The sequence below is a fragment of the Triturus cristatus genome, chromosome 3_1 (assembly GCF_964204655.1).
Source record: "Triturus cristatus chromosome 3_1, aTriCri1.1, whole genome shotgun sequence".
NCBI classification, from domain to species: domain Eukaryota; kingdom Metazoa; phylum Chordata; class Amphibia; order Caudata; family Salamandridae; genus Triturus; species Triturus cristatus.
Genome location: NC_140583.1, coordinates 303,926,314 through 303,938,465, shown reverse-complemented (window position 1 = coordinate 303,938,465; position 12,152 = coordinate 303,926,314). Strand labels below are relative to the sequence as shown.

The following is a 12,152-nucleotide window of genomic DNA, read 5'->3' as shown; positions in this document are numbered from 1 at the left end:
GCAGGCTGAGTGTCTGGGTACAAGACAAAACAGAGAGACGACATGGCACACATCCCTATGTGCCATGCCCACAACCTACACTGTCCTGGCATACATCAGCCACCCCTCTAGCTGGGTGCCCTATGCCAGTGGTGTGGGTACAAAGGCAGAGGCCTGTGCCCCTACAGTACCCAGGTCCATTCCTGGGCCCTGTAAGTGCAGTGCTGCCATTTAAGAGTACATGGTGCTGGGAGCTTGTAAAACATGAACTCCACAGCACCATAATGGCAGCACTGAAGAAGTTTGGTATCAAACTGCTCAGCACATTAAATCCACACTGATGCCAGTGTGGGATTTAATGTACCAAGCATCACAGAGGGCATCTTAGAGAGGCACCTTGAAACCTAACCTACAATCCACGTCTGTTCTGAGGCTGCCTAGGCTGCCACACAGCAGACATGTTGCTGGACCCCTGGGTAGGAGAGCCCCTGCTCTCCAGGGTCTGCAACAATGCACATCCTGGGCGTGGTGCTAAATCTCCTCCCCCAGGATGGGCAGGGGGAAGCATCAAAGGCATGCCGCCTCTGTGATCTACCCCAGGCCACTGCAACCCCCCACTCTGGCGGAAAGCTTGGCCGGAAACCCCAAATAAGGACAGGGGATGTGCCTGCCTGCCAACCCCACCCCTCAGGTGGGGGAGGCGAGGTGAAGCACATCCCCGGGCTCTCGCCATCTTGAAGATGGGGAGCCCTGCCCAATCAGGATTAGGCTACTGCCCCCCTCCCACAGGAGAGAGGCAGGATAGGGGGTGTACCCACCCCAGGACAAGGACCCATTGGTCCCTGCCCTTCACCTACCTGTAACGCCCCATAATCTAGTATTTAGGGGCACCCTGAACCTTCCTTCCCCAGATTCCGAAATCCGAAGAAGAGCTAGAAGAAAGAAGACCTGCCCTGCAGCTGCTAAGAAGAGGAAGACATCAACTGCTTTGGCCCCAGCCCTACCAGCCTGTCGACCCTCGAACCTGCTCCGGCATCTCTTGTGGCCAGCAACCTCACAAACGCCGGAGGACCTGGCTACCTTTTGACTCTATGCCCCCTAGCACTCCCATGAGTAGAGGCTCTACTCAAAATCTACTTCTAATCCCTGGCAGCAGCCCGGAACCGCGAACCCAGCACACTCTGCCAAGCCTGGCCTGTGCCGGAGTGAACAAAGGCCACGAGGACGACCCCACGGCGACTGTGACCCCGAGTCCGGCACCCAAGGACCTCCCTCGACACTCCTGAAGAAGCCTGCAGCCTCAGAACCAGGTGCCCCCCAACCGCGATCAACAGAGGGTAAGATTTCCCGACACCAAAAGGCACCCCTGCACCCGGCGCCACACGGCCCCCTGTGCCCAATCCCGGGGTACCTACCTATCCTCCAACTACCCAACTTACCTCTCTAAGTGGTGGTGGCACCTGTAGAATCTTTGTCCCGTGCTTGAAGTCTTTTTCTAAACCGGAGATTTCCCATTGAAATCAATTGAGCGCCAGAAGGCTCAAAAGCACCCTGCACCCAGCCGCCCGAGTGGCCCTGGCAGTGCAATCTCTATGCCTATCTACTTCCCCACTTGCCCTGAGTAAGTGACCCGGAGCCCAGCTCCCACAGCCGCGTGACCTGCTAGTCAGCAGCCACCAACCAAGGCCCCCCTACCTCTCATAGGATAACATTGGGCCTAACTCTCTCTGCAACCGGCCGCCCTTGTGCCGCTGAGGGTGAACCAACTGTATCTACCTGACCCTGGGAGGTAGATACAGGGTCCAGAACCTTAACTCTGCCAGTCGAGTACTTACCTTTAAACCGATAACTCAATTTTCTCCATAGGGTAACATTGACTGGCTTTTTCCTGAAATTTCTTCTAAGTGTGGACTTTTCAAATCTTATAATATTCACCAAAAATCAGCCGAGTAACGAAACCGAAAATACTCACCTGCTATTAGGTGAGCTCCCAGTGCTGGATCTTGGTGCCCAGCAGTGACTCTGAAAAATACTTACAACTGTACTTAACAGTAACCCAATTTTCTCCAATAGGAAACCATTGACTGTTATTCTGTGAAATTTCTTTTAAGTGTGAATTTCTGCAAATTTGAAATATTCTTTAAAAATCGTATAACTTCTGAAACGTAATTGCTTACCTGTTTTGGATAAAGGTCCCAGTACTGTACTGAGTCTAGGTACCCAGTACTGGATTACAAAAGTAACGAGAACATACTATACCTGCAACTTGAATTTTCTTCCATAGGGAATCATTCACTGTTTTCTATGAAATATTTTCTAAGTGTCAACTTTTAAAATAGCAAAATATTGTCTATAAACCATCACAGTAATTAAGTCGACTTTTATCACTTGATTGTAAGTACTGGCCCAGGACTGAATCTAGGATCCAGTCCTGGAATTCCAAAAGTAATCCTAAAAGTAATCTGTTGCAAATAACTTGAAACTTCCATTGAACTCAATGCATTATTGTGTTTAAAATTGTGTTGCCTCTGGCAACCACTTGTAACTTTCTACAAAAGTCAATTGCATATTCCAAAAGTATTTATATAAAGCATCTCATTCTGAGAAAGTATATTTTAATACCTATTGTTGGTTCTAAAATAAAACAAGCCTATATTTTTTATATATAAACCATTGGCCTAGAGTTCAGTTATTGAGTGTGTGAGACCATTTGCTGGCTGAGTGTGTGCAACAAATGCTTTACACTGTCCTCTGATACTGCCTTACTGCTCGACCAAGCTACCACTTTAGAGAGTAAGGTTATATCTAACTTTAGCCTCTGCCAAACCTCTGAGGACTGTGGACTCTGTACACCCTGTACCTATTTGGGAACAGTATATACAGAGCCACTTTCTCACACCTACCTTCCAATAAGACAACTGGTGAAAATATGTCATTCTACTCGCTTAGTTAATGTAAGATCTGAACATTGTAATATAAACATTGTAGAAAGAAACTGCCAAAATATTGAAGGAAAGCAAACTTACGCAGTAGTTTTGCTGATATCTTTAACACTTTGCAGTGGGTCCGTCGTGTCTGGACAACGAAGAATACATGGAGCAAACACAATAGCAAGAGCATTGGCAGACATCCTGTTGGTTTCTTCTTCTTGAGCAATCCTACACAAGAATTAAAAGGTTATAGGAGCTTGGCACCCAGACAACAACATTGCACAGATAAGGAAAACAGGTGCAGAAATCAAAAAACAATCCCAAAACAATGTAATCATTAAATGGAAGATGATATGACTAGTTAAGGGCAGACATTGGTAGGTAGTTAAATTATAAACAAATGAAATTCAATAGAAGATGTGAGGTGAAACATTATTGATCTAGACTAGAGTATGAGAAAATGAAAGACTGAATGTAGCAGGAGTCATAGGGTCGTAATCAGAAACCATGACAACAATTAGATAGTTACTAGTAAGAATAGAAAATTAAGTAATAGCGAGAACGGGAACCTTAAGAAAACATTACAAGACAAGAACACGATGAAAAAATAGGAGGGAAAGTGAGATGCAATATGCTAACAAGATGTAAAACCATGAAACGAGACCTAGATCTGAAAAAGTACCCAAAACACAGGGCTGGAATGGAGCCAACATCAGCCCTGGCAAAAAGTTTAAACCAGCCTTAAACTGAAGGAGATAGCAATTACACTGGGGACATGGTAGCTTTCCTGGGTGGATCACTGCAGCTCATTCAGCTTTGACAACAGCCTCTAGCCAGCAGCCAACTGGAAATAAGTCAGAGGGCCAGTCAGGCCTTGTCAAAATACCTCAGTTTTATGTTGGGACATACCCTGCAAGCTTCCGCAGACAACAAAATCCTTTGTGATTCAATAAAGATGTTTGATAACACTAATAGTCAGAAGCAGATCCTTTTACGCATACTCTAGAACAGGGATACTCATGTATGGCCCGGGGGCCGCTTGCGGCCCTCTTGACCTTTAAATGCGGCCCTGTGGTGAACAGCAGCACAAGCTGCTGTTTAGTTGCTGAGCACTAATATTCAGAATTGTTTTTAAACAAACAAGCAAGCATTTATTAACTTGCAAATAAATGCTTGCCCATTTATTTAACATATTTTTATTTAGACATCCTTACACAATTCCTGTCCCACCCAGACCCTCTACCACCACCATGTTGGCATCAGTGCGGCCCTTGGTAACACCACAGACCATACTTGTGGCCCCTGGGCAAATGTTTGCAAGTACCAATGCTGTAGAACAAAGTGAATCCGCTCATGCCAGAAGAAGCCATGAACCAACATTTCACAAAAATCCTAAAAACTAAGATGTTCAAACTGGCATTTAACTAGAAACATTTATAAAGGCTATTTCCTGAAGAATACTAGATACAGGATCCTATTGTATCCAGTGAGACTAACTTCCTGTCCATCTCCAATTATCTGTCAATTAAATGTAAGGCTCTTGTGACTTACTGTAGGCAAATAGGCATCCACAAGCTTGGAATCAGTTTGCTTAAGTACTTATTTATCGATACAGCAAAGAAGTATTCCAGAAATGTAAACTTTATATTAGAGTTTCAAACAGTACAGAATAACCATGTTTTATAGACTTGGGAGTGAGGTCCAAAAGGCTGAATGCTATTTTTCTTGCCACTGAACTATGCGCAACTGAAGCCATATAAGCCCTAAATTGATTTAGGATACATTTCTGGCAGCAATTCTGAAAAACTTGTAATCTTAGCATTAAATAATTGGAAATGTATGTGCATTTATAGGAACTCATACAGTGGGAACCCAGAGTGAGAGCGTAAGTGTGCTGTAAAACAAAGTAACAAAACAAGATCTTGAACAAAAAGCTAAATATCAAAGGCCCCTAACGATGGCTTCTGCAATAGCGATCATTTGAGGGCTTATTCAATGCAGTGGATTAACAGAATTTGAGGGCTCTGGTTTCATTGGTAATCAATCCTATTTACTACTTGAGCATCCTTTTAACAAATGAGGTATGCAGAACTGGGGTGCTCTGGTTAAGTTATTTATCTATGGGCTCACAGAACTTCACCATGGCTGGTCCCAAGCCCATCTGCGGAAAGAGGAAGGTTATGCGTGGGGCTAGCTACCCAACCATGTAAAAAATCCCAGCTACAGAAACTTCAACCAAAGGATAGACAAAAAAGACTGTCTCCAGCAGGAATGCTGCTGTTTTCTGGACATAAGGAAGAGAACGTTCCACATATTCAGGGAGCAGCACTGATGCTAATGCCAGCAGCCAACAGCGCTCCAATGGGATGGAAAGCCACAGTCCCAGAATCATCACAACGACCTTCCGCACAAAGAAAAAGAGGACCAACATGAATGTTATCCAGTGCTATGCACCTACAAATAACAGCAAAATAGAGCCAACACAACAGTTTTACAACAGATTCCAGTCCATCCTGGAGAAATTACTTGAAAGAGACATCACCATACTGATGTGGGACCTCAATGCCAAAACTGAAGGCAACAACACTAGGTATGAAGAAGTCATGGGCAACCATGGCCTTGGCAACATGAACAAGAATAGTGAAAGGCTTGCAGATCTCTCTGCCCTGAACAGTCTAGTGATAGGTGGTAGTGAATTCCCACACAAAAGAATACACAAGGCAACATAGGTGTCACCAGACTATTCAACAGAGAATAAGATTGCCCATGTCTGCATTGCTAAAAAGTTCTGGAGGTCCCTGCAGGATGTTACAGTGATGAGAGGAGCGGACATGGTGTCAGACCATCATCCTTTCGTGGCCAGGCTAAAGCAAAAGCTGAAGAAAGCATGAACGGAACTGACAAACCAACGGCAGCAATATAACACTAATCTCCTCAAACATGCACAGAAACAAGGTGAATTCTCTGTCACTCTCAGTAATAAGTTTCAAGTCCTGCAAGAAGTAGATGATGACAGAGACCCAGTAGGAAGTCAGTGGGAGAAGATCAAATAAACAGTGATATCAACCTGCCAGGAGGTACTGGGTCCCAAGAAACACCAGCATAAAAATGGATGTCAACCAAGACTCTTCGCAGAAACCAAAAGAGATAGGAAAAGAAAGCTGCAAAACACCAACCCAGCAAGATCAGAAAAAGTGAAAGCGCAAGTTGAATACACCAAAACCATCAAGGAAGCATAGAGAAGCTTAAGAGCCGACAAGTGAAGGTTCATTGATCATCTTACTACAAAAGACCAGGGAGCATTAAGTTATGGAAACGTGAAAGAACTCTATGACATAACAAGGAAACTCTCCAGCAGATACAGCAAGCCAGAAAGACATGTTAAAGACAAAGCTGGGAAGACAATCATGGGTAACAAAGGGTAACAACGGAGGTGGATGGACCACTGTGAAGGACTGCTGAACCAGCCCATGCTGCAGTTTCCACCAGACATACATCCAGCTGACAAGGAATTGCCAATCGACTGCAGCAGACCAACCAAGGGAGAAATATGTCAAGGCATCAAAAATCTGAGAAATGAGAAGGCAACAGAACCTGGCAACATTCCTGCAGAGGCACTGAAGGCAGACATCGAAACATCAGTAGACATGGTCTATCCCATGTTTGGAAGGATATGGAAAGAGGAAAATGTGCTAACAGACTGGAATAAGGGCTATCTCATCAAGATCCCCAAGAATGGTGACATGAGCAACTACAAAGAGATAACTCTTCTATCAACTCCAGGCAAAGTGTTTAACATTCATACTGAACAGAATGAATGAATAGGTGGATGCTAAGTTGCGAGACCAACAAGCTGGCTTCCATAAAGATAGATCCCGCTCAGACCAGACTGCAACAGTGGGCATCATCATTGACCAGTCGATGTACTGGAACTCCCCCTTCTATGTAAACTTCATCGACTATGAGAAGGCATTCTACAGTGTGGACTGAGAGACCTCTTGGAAACCCCTCATCCATCACAATATTCCAGATTAACTCGTGCGAATCATCAGGAACTATTACGAGGGAATGACCTGCAAGACAGTCCATGAAAGCCTTCCAATTGAGGACCATCGTCCGCCAAGGTTGCTTGTTCTCAGATTTTCTCTTCTTGCTGACCAGACTAGATCATGAAGACATCCACAGGAACAAGAAGAAATGGGGTTTAGTGGACACTTTGGATGCAGCTCGATGACCTGGACTTTGCAGATGACCTGGCCCTACTTTCCCATACCCATCTGCGGATGCAAGAGAAAACCGACAATGTGGCAGCCACATCAGCATAACTTGATCTCAAAATCCGCTGGGGAAAAACCGGAAGGCTAACAAGGCCAGCAAAACTGCAGTCACCCTTGCAGGCCATGCACTGGCAGAGATTGAAGCCTTCACCTACCTGGACAGTGTCATAGACAAGCAGGGAGACACAAACGCCGACGTCAAGGCAAGAATCTGCAAAGCTCTGCCTTCATTCAGCTAAAGAAAATCTGGAGCTCCAAGGACCTAAGACTGCAAACCAATATCAGGCTTTTTAACACCAGCGTAAAATCAGACCTTCTGTATAGAGCAGAAACTTGGAGGACAACAGTGAACACCACCAACCAAGTCCACACCTTCATCAACACCTGTATGAGGGGAAACCTCAAAATCTGCTGGCCAAACACATCAACAATGACATATGGCAGCAGACTTTCCAACTCCCTGATCATGAAGAAATCATGTAGACGTGGGGGCTGGATAGGTCACACCCTCCACAAGCCCGCATCAAGCACCACCAGGCAAGCCCTGACCAGGAACCATCATGGGAAGAGGAAGGCCAAGAAACACCTGATGCCAAGGCCTAGAGGCTGACTGCAAAGAGATGGGTTACACCTGAAGTCAGATTGAAAGAAAAGTCCAGGACAGAGATGGTTGGAGAGTCCTGGTTGATGGCATATACCCCAGGAGGGGTAGTGGGCATAAGTAAGTCACGTAAGGGGATAAACCTAGCCTCCGAAAAGCAATTCTGATATTTTTCTGTTCAGAAGTTGAATATTTTTGTTGCTATTTAAGTTAGACACAATCTTTAAAGTGTCAATATGCTGTCTAGTTACTGCATACGATGAGCTAATATAAAGGGGTGTTAATTAGAAAGCAGAAGTTCCTTGCTTCATATGTTGCTAAAGCCAAAAAACATTTATCCTTGCGAGAGATTTTTTTGCTGGAGGGAGGATTTGAACCCAAACTATATCTGTATATAGAGAACATCTAATGCAGCAATGTGATTGCCAAACAATTATGTCCACAAACTGCTTATGAATAGAGAGAAGATGTACAACAACTTGTTTTAATGCATTTACTATGGACAATTTCTGTCACAACCTATTGTAAAACCTACAAAGGATGCAATCACTTTAGCTAAAATTATTGTACAATTCTGGGAAAGAATCATCACCAAGTGACGGCCACGGACACCACGAGTAGCGAGTGTAAAGATAGGGATACAAATGGGTATGAAAGGGGTGCCAGCTGCTACCACTAACACCCATGTTCCTTAACCTTGATTGCCCCACTGTTGAACACCTTAGTGTGCATCAGAGACCAAACAGATGTGCGTTGTCAAGTGCACATTTTCACATGTCGTTGTGAAGCACATTTCCTGCAGAGTTGGTTTTGTTGCTACTATCCTTGTAGAATTAGCTAGAAAAAGGCTTGTGGTCAGTATACTTTAATAGAGGCTACCATCCTTCCAGCGACCCCTTGAGATTACTCTCTCCCGGTTGTCGTCATCATAAGCCCCAATATATATTCATTAGAGAGAGGGCAGTCCTCTTCTCGTCAATTTACTACTTGACCATCCTTTTCATGTATGGAGGATGCAGCGGTTTGCCTCTGCAGACTCCAGATACAAGAGCATTAAAAAACAATTTAGTTTAGGTGAACATTTGAGAGGGCTACAGGGGTGAAATTTTGCAGAGCCCAAGGGTGAACTTGTCTGGAGCAACACAAGTGTTGGTATCATACTCAGTCTTGTGGTGTAATCACACCCAGAAACACTAGCTTCCAATAGAGGATAGAGGACGTTTAATTTCCTGAATGCAGAATCTGAAGAGGAGGTTTAATTTCCTGAATGCAGAATCTGAAAGGGTCAACAGTCTTGACGACATCTGATTCAGCTTCGGGCTAAGAGAGCGCCTTCTCACAGGTAGAAACGTTAGCAGAAATCACTCCAAGAATTGTTTTATAAGGAAAATCAAAGAAGACATTGCCTTTCTTTTTTTTACTCTTTCTACTGCTGTTAATTATTATTATTCTGAAATTTGTTAAGCGCTCGGCTACCCCCAATGGGGGTGTCCCGGCGCTGTGGACAGCGACAGTAGAGGACAGAGAAACTAGCAGCTTGCAAATAACCAGGTCTTCAGTTTACATCTGAACTGAGATTCAGAGTCGATCATACGGATGTTGAGTGGGAGAGCATTCCATAGCCGTGCCGTGATCACTGCAAATGCTCTACCACCTTTTCTAGATCTGTAGTACCTGGGGGGGAGCAGAAGTCGAAGGTGATTTGATCTGAGCGTGCGGCAGGAATGGACTCGCTTAAGCCTTTGTCTGAGATAGCCTGGCCCCTTGCCATTCAAGGCCCTGAATGTCAGGACCAGGCCTTTAAACTGAATGCGGGAAGAAATAGGAAGCCAGTGAAGGTTCTTCAAATGGGGAGAGATCGAATGACGGTAGGGGATGTTACAGATCAGCCTGGCCGCCGCATTTTGTACCATCTGAAGTCGGTGAAGGAGATATGCTGGTGTTCCCACGTAAAGGCTATTACAATAGTCCAGGTGGGACGTGATGAGAGCATGTACAATAGTTTTCAAGGAATCAGTGGGCAGATAGGGGGAGATCTTTTTTATCATGCGCAGTTTGCCAAAGCAGGCAGAAGTGACTTTATGAATTTGGGTTTTACCTAGCAGTTCATTGTCAATTTGGATGCCCAGATTACGGGCAGTCTTGACCAGTACGGGGGGGTGGGGGGGGGGGGGGTTATTCCGACGGCCACCATAATGATGTAGGTAAAGGAGTTTTTAGGTTAAAAAAAAGCACCTCGGTTTTGTCGGTGTTTAGTTTCAGAGTGTTGGAGGTCATCCAGGATATGATGTTGGAGAGGCAGGTTTTAAAATTCGAGAGTCCTTTGTCAGAGTGGTCTTTAAGGGAGAAGATAAGCTGAGTATCATCAGCATACGAGACCACTCTGACTCCAGAAGCCTCTACCACCCTAGCCAATGGTGACAGATAGACGTTAAAGAAGAGGGGGCTGAGCGCCGATCCCTGATGGACTCCGCAACTGAGACTTTTTTTGTCTTTGGACATAAAGGGGTGACACCACACCTGTTGCGTTCTGTCCGTAAGAAAGGATTTGATCCAGGCCAAAGGCATGTCACGAATCCCTATTTTGTAGAGTCTGTCTAACAGTATGGAGTGAGACACGGTGTCGAAAGCTGCGGACAGATCGAGGAGTCCCAACATGGCAACCTCGCCTCTGTCCACGCTTTCCCTAAAAGTTTCAGAGACCTCCAATAGTGCTGTCTCCGTACTGTAGCCGGATCTAAAACCGGATTGTGAATCGTGGAGGAGATTTTGGGTCTCTAAATAGTCGGCCAGTTGCTCCTGCACGATTTTTTCTAATATTTTGGCTGGTTTGGGGTGAAGTGATATCGGACGATAGTTAGAGTAGACTGATGGATCAGCTTCTGCCTTTTTTAAGATAGGGATCAGCATGGCCTCTTTCCAAGTTATGGGGAATTGGCCGGTGGAGAGAGAAGAATTCCAGATAGAGATAAGAGGTTGAGCAATGGCAGGAGCAAGGGTCGTGAACACTTGAGCAGTAACCGGGTCGAGAGGTGAGCCTGATTTGCACTGCTGTATTTTTACTAAGGCAGTGTTAAGTGTGATTTTTTTGAAGGCATGAAAGAATATAGCATTGGAGGGGATAGGATCTTGAGGGGAAGTGCCCTCAACTTCCCTATCCGAGGGCTTAAAGGCGGAGAATATGTCAATGATTTTATTATGAAAGAAGTCGGAGAGACCATCGCAGAGATCTTGGCTGGGTTTTGTAGGGCTGGTCAGGGCTGTTGGTTTAGTAAAGTTTTTCACAATCTGATATAATGTTTTGGTCGAGATTTTTGCAGTAGTAATTTTATCAGCAAAATAATCTTTCGTAGTGGACTTTTTTAGTGAGTGGAATTTCTTCACAGCCGCTCTGTAGATAACCTTGGCAGAGGTGTCATAGGTTAGACGCCTACGGCGTTCAAGCTTTTTGCATTTGCTTTTTTCCTCACGAAGCTTTGGGGAGAACCAAGGGGCAGAGGGTGTAGACCGAGCCGAGGAGAGGGATTGTAAGGGGGCGATAGTGTCCACTGCTGAGGAGAGGTATCTATTAAACTTCTCAATATCGGAGTTAGGATCAGCCGAGGCACGCCATTTCAGGTTGTCTAGTAAGGGCTCGATTTTGTTGCATGTGACTTTATACCATTTTCTCCCCATGACCTCCTTTATACTGTTATTGTACGGCTGGGGGCTGGAGGACAGGGAAAATGGGATAAGAAAGTGGTCTAACCAAGTCACGGGAAGTGGCTGCAGGGTTACGAGGGCCGGTAGGTTCGTAAATAGAAGGTCTAGGGTGTGACCTGCTTTATGCGTAGGACCATGGATTCTCTGGTCTAGGTTTATACCCTCAAGAGTTTCTAATAGGGATCTCGCTTTCGGACAAGATATATCGTCAACATGTATGTTGAAATCGCCTAAAATGGTAAAGTGGGGGTGTTTCAGGGATAGGTCGGCAAGGGTCGCTAGAAGCTCCGAGAGATGAGATGGTTGTGTGTCAGGGTGGTTGTAGATCAAGGATCCTGCCAGGATCAGATGTATATCGTCTGAAATGCTAAAATACATGGCTTCAATAGGGCCGGAATTAGCTAGTTTCCTAGATGTGACGTTCCACTCTTTCCGCAGTATTATGGCGATCCCCCCACCTACTTTGGTACCTGGCCGACTGAGTCCTGTAAAGTGATAGTCCAGTGTTAAATGAACTCATACCAAGGCATGTTGCAAGCCGAACAGTGCAAATTTTAGGAGGTACAATAAAATGTCTTCAGGATGGCTAAGGATCAGATGGATGCTCAGAATGGAACCAGATGTAAAACCGTTTCCATTTATTTCATCAGCACTTCCTGCTGT

At 45.1% G+C, this 12,152-nt stretch overlaps 1 protein-coding gene across 6 annotated transcripts in view; it reads right to left on the bottom strand.

Annotated features, from left to right (window-relative positions):
- MYO9A (myosin IXA) overlaps window positions 1-12,152 on the bottom strand; it is a 1,236,948-nt gene that overhangs the window by 73,608 nt on the left and 1,151,188 nt on the right. For all 6 annotated transcript variants that reach the window (XM_085643964.1, XM_085643968.1, XM_085643966.1 and 3 more), the window contains one exon: window positions 3,006-3,137. In XM_085643964.1, coding sequence (XP_085500090.1) covers window positions 3,006-3,137 — 132 coding nt within the window. The remainder of the gene's footprint in view (window positions 1-3,005; window positions 3,138-12,152) is intronic.